The sequence below is a fragment of the Lolium perenne genome, chromosome 4, assembly GCF_019359855.2.
Source record: "Lolium perenne isolate Kyuss_39 chromosome 4, Kyuss_2.0, whole genome shotgun sequence".
In the NCBI taxonomy this organism is placed as follows: Eukaryota; Viridiplantae; Streptophyta; class Magnoliopsida; order Poales; family Poaceae; genus Lolium; species Lolium perenne.
Window position 1 is genome coordinate 90,251,721 of NC_067247.2, and position 4,171 is coordinate 90,255,891.

Here is a 4,171-nt window from a genome sequence, read left to right on the forward strand (position 1 = left end):
CATTTTAGAAAAATAACTTGCGTCAAATAATTTGTAACAAAGGGAGTAGCAATTTTTTTGGCCACTCCAGAAGATCGAGTAGTTAGTTGCATGCACATACGAACTAGTAAAACTTAATGTAATCTACAAATTTATTTTATGATGGTTTTGATTCTAACGTGTAGATTTTTTTTAGAAAACACGCTTATCGTACTGTGTGGTGGACAGTGGCGGAGCCACACTTAGACTGTGTAGTCATTTGACGACACAGTTTTTAGGCAATACAAGCTTAAAGTGTGTAAAAATAATTAAAAATTTATATAAATACATGCATTTGACTACACAACTTTAGCATGACTACACATAATTAATATCCTGGCTCCGGACTGGTGGTGGATACTCAGTCGTGTGTGCACGTGTGTGCGCGGCTTCCTTGTACTTGCACAAGTGACAAAATGCCGTTCGTTCATAAAAACCACAGTTCAGTCTCGCGATCACAAGGGAAACCATGCCCTGGCGTGGCGATCGGGCAGAAAGATCAACAGAATTTGCGAGTTTTCAAGTCCGCTCTGCCGTCAACTTAACTGCCTCCCCGCGACCTGGATTTGGTCAGTCCCCGTACAGTACCACTAGGAGCACTGATATTCTACAGGTCTGTACTCAAAGTCGTGTCATTCGGTTATATTCTTGTCAGATATCTCAATCTACCTGGACTGACTGGCTCCTAGCACCGGCCGTAGTCAATGCTTTGCGAATTTAAAATTTAAGAAGAGCCACTGCACTCGAAACTGTCCGAAAACGTGCCTGGTGGACGAAGAAAAAGGTACAGCAGTATCATTGGGTGCTGATGGGATTGGCCATTATCAGAAAATGAGATTTGAACCAGCACCGATATTGACCTCGCCTCTTTGGCTACCTACGTGGTACATTACATGCCTATTATTTGCGCAGTTTACACTGCTTTTGCATGCCAAATTAAGGCTTCTCCATGAGTGAAAGGGGTATATAAAATTCATACAGTATAGTTTATATATAATTTCCTCGACCTCAAAAAAGATGACGCAGATGTGATTATCTTTTTTCGAAATGCATCAAAAAGATGCATACAGCAGCTTTATTACCTTATTAAAGTCTAGTTGAGATTGATTAAATTTGGATATATGAAGACATGATTTGGCATATAGAATTATTTAGATACATTCCAATTTCGAAAAATTTCCGTGATTCTTTTGTAGGATGGAGGAAGTACTACATACATTGATCAATCAAATTAAGGATGCACGTCTATAGTTCTCCTACGGCTCTAAATACTTATCGCATGTTCAATAAATCTAAACATATTTTAGCTTATATTTTGCTTGAATCTAAGATAAATATTTATAGTTGGAGCCAGTACACAACTTAATTTAAAGTGAAAGTACCTTAGTAACACTATCACTTCTTGGAGTGGCTAATTTTCGTTGAATGAGAATTAACTTAGTTGTTAGTAAAATAATGTTATTAAACCTTAGTCCAAACATGATTGGCACGAAGTAAATAGTTTGAGTCATTTTTTCTACTCAGTCCCAACCGATTTTTTCTGCTCCCTCCGTTTCAGAAAAAAGAGCTAATCAAATTTATCTAGATACATCGTATTTAGAAAAAAATTAAGCAGCTTTTTAAAGACGTATGAGTACTAAGATATACAAATCTGATGCATGGTGTAATCCTAATAGCTCTGAAACAGGTAGCGAGGCAGGAAAAGAAAAATATGCCGATTCATATTAATTGATGCTAAAATAGATATATCTACAACTAAAATGTATCTAGATACATCTATATTAGCGTTAAGTAATACAAATTATAGGGGTCAGTAAAGAGTGGCTCAAAAGTGGCCTCCGGAATTTTTATTCCCGAGCAAAGTACCTGCATGAAGACTGACTGCCCCTACCGTTCCGCATAAGTTAACGACCAGGCCAGGTGGCTCTCTTTGCGGTGGCTCATTTTGCTCACTCGTTCCACATAAGCTTACAACGACTTGACTTGGTAATATTTTTTTTGCTCAAAATAAATACCCCGTTAATTAACGGCTCACGAGACCGGGTCTCACACGCATCCCACTCTTTTTTGCTTGTTGCATATATAAACGAGCTCTCAAATCTCAACTCTCAGCCCTCGCAGTCTCGCACAGATCAAACGTGAGTTGCACGCGCACCGAGCGAGAGCGAGGCACTGATCGGTCTAGCTATCTACATGGAGTCCCGTCACCGGCGCCACCACCACATCGAGGCGCCGAAGCCAACATGGATCGTCACGCTCAAGACTACTCCGCCGGCGCCGGCGAGGGACAACTCCACGAGGAAGCTCGCGGCGGCCGCGTACACACCGCCGCTCTTCCTGTCGCCGTCCGTGTGGCAGAGGGCGCAAAACGGCAGGAAGAGCAGGGCCGAGGGCGGCCGTGACGACGCCGGGAGCCGCGGCAGCGTTCCCGACTCGCCGAGGATCGGCTGCATGGGGCAGGTCAATGGGATACGGAGATGTTCCAGCGAGCGCGGCGCCCCGGCCGCGAGGAGATCGGCCTCTAAGCCTGACTACGCATGCGGCAGCCTGGCCGGGCTCATGGCGGGGCTCTTCGGGCGGCGGAAGGGGAGGAAGGCGCGCGCCTACTCCAAGGTCACGGACGTGCCGAGCGACTCGTCGTCCTCGTCGGGGAGCGCTCGGGGTGCTTGTGCACCACCAGCGGTCCGCCGGTTTGACCCGCCGTTGCCGGTGCCGGCGGTAAGACGGCCCGCGGTGGAAGAGAACGCCCCCAGCCTTTGGGAGCGACGGCGCGGCGGTGCCATGGCCCTGGAGGGTCTTCAGTTAGCGTAGGATCGTGGCAGAGTTCAGTGCGGCCGTACGTTAGCTTGCTGCCGAACCAAACTAAACTTCACGCTTGATTGCAAATTCATCACTACTCTCGCATACGTATGCGTATAGCGTTGACATGCTCGCGTTTCGGGACTTAGCTAACTTCTATGTATACCGAATATGCAAATTCATATTCAGTACAACACAAAGATGTTCTGGAGCTTCATCACACACATGGTCTCTACGCAATCATATCATGTTTGTATGCATGATTTTTGTGTAACTTAGTTTTCCTTCGAGTGAAAATTAAGTTGGATCGTATTTAATTTTAAGACGATCAGATTAGCATCCTGATTCGTGCGGTCCCTGGAGCAATATATGAGCTGCAACTAGAAAACAAAATAAGCTGAATCCGAAAAAAATACTCACCAGCAAAATAAAATTCACGTAGCACAAAAATGTTGAAGTGGTAAAAAATATATTTACGTAGTATAAAAAACGTGGGGAGTATAGAGTCATGCTCCCATCTTCCACGTTTAGTTGACTTCTGTTGCTGGAAATTCCCTGCTCCCATCTTCCACGATGGTGTGTGTGCAACAATTTAGTTGACTTGTCGCCGCGCAATAGTCTTAGACTCTTATTAGACTAGTTACAATGGGGAGTATCGTATAGTACTATCATGCGTATAAAATTACTCTATGATATTATCTTCACAATGCATAGTATCATGTAGCACCGTACCTGAGAAAATGAAGGCCCGGTACGGAACCAAAAATTAGGGCCTCGATGTAAACATTGGAATTACAAAGCCACCTTTTAATGTTATACTCCCTCCGTCCCAAAATGTGAGGCGCCTAAGCTTTAGTCAAAAGTAAAAATATTTTAAATTTAATCAAATTTATACGTAAAAATATAAACATTCACAATGCCAAAGCAATATCAATAGATTCACCAGAAAGTATAGTTTCTTAAAATGTCCATTTGATATTGTAGATATCAATATTTTTCTGTATAAACTTGGTCAAACTTAGAAGATATTGACTTTTGGCTAAAACTTAGGTGCCTTATATTTTGGAAAGGAGGGAGTAATATCATGTCGGTGGTCTAATTTGTGGAGTAAAATTACATCTTATGAGAATGCAATTCTCAGAATTTAAAAGTTATATGTGCAATGATTGCATTAGGAAAATAATCCATTTGTATTCAAAAGATATAAATATTAATATGTCTGGTATTTTTGTTTGGATTTTGGATTAAAATCATGAACTAAGTCATTACCATCAATTTTGGATTTTCCCCAGTTTAAGTGCAGTCTCAAGAAGAAAACGCACGTACTCATTAATATTCTTAACAGTAATTAGAT

At 42.3% G+C, this 4,171-nt stretch overlaps 1 protein-coding gene across 1 annotated transcript; it reads left to right on the forward strand.

Moving 5' to 3' along the window:
- Nucleotides 1-2,141: 2,141 nt before the first annotated feature.
- LOC139830870 (uncharacterized) lies at nt 2,142-3,041 on the forward strand. Its single transcript, XM_071819655.1, has one exon. The coding sequence runs from the start codon at nt 2,212-2,214 to the stop codon at nt 2,827-2,829; it is 618 nt and encodes a 205-aa protein (XP_071675756.1). The 5' UTR covers nt 2,142-2,211; the 3' UTR covers nt 2,830-3,041.
- The last annotated feature ends 1,130 nt before the right edge of the window (nt 3,042-4,171 follow it).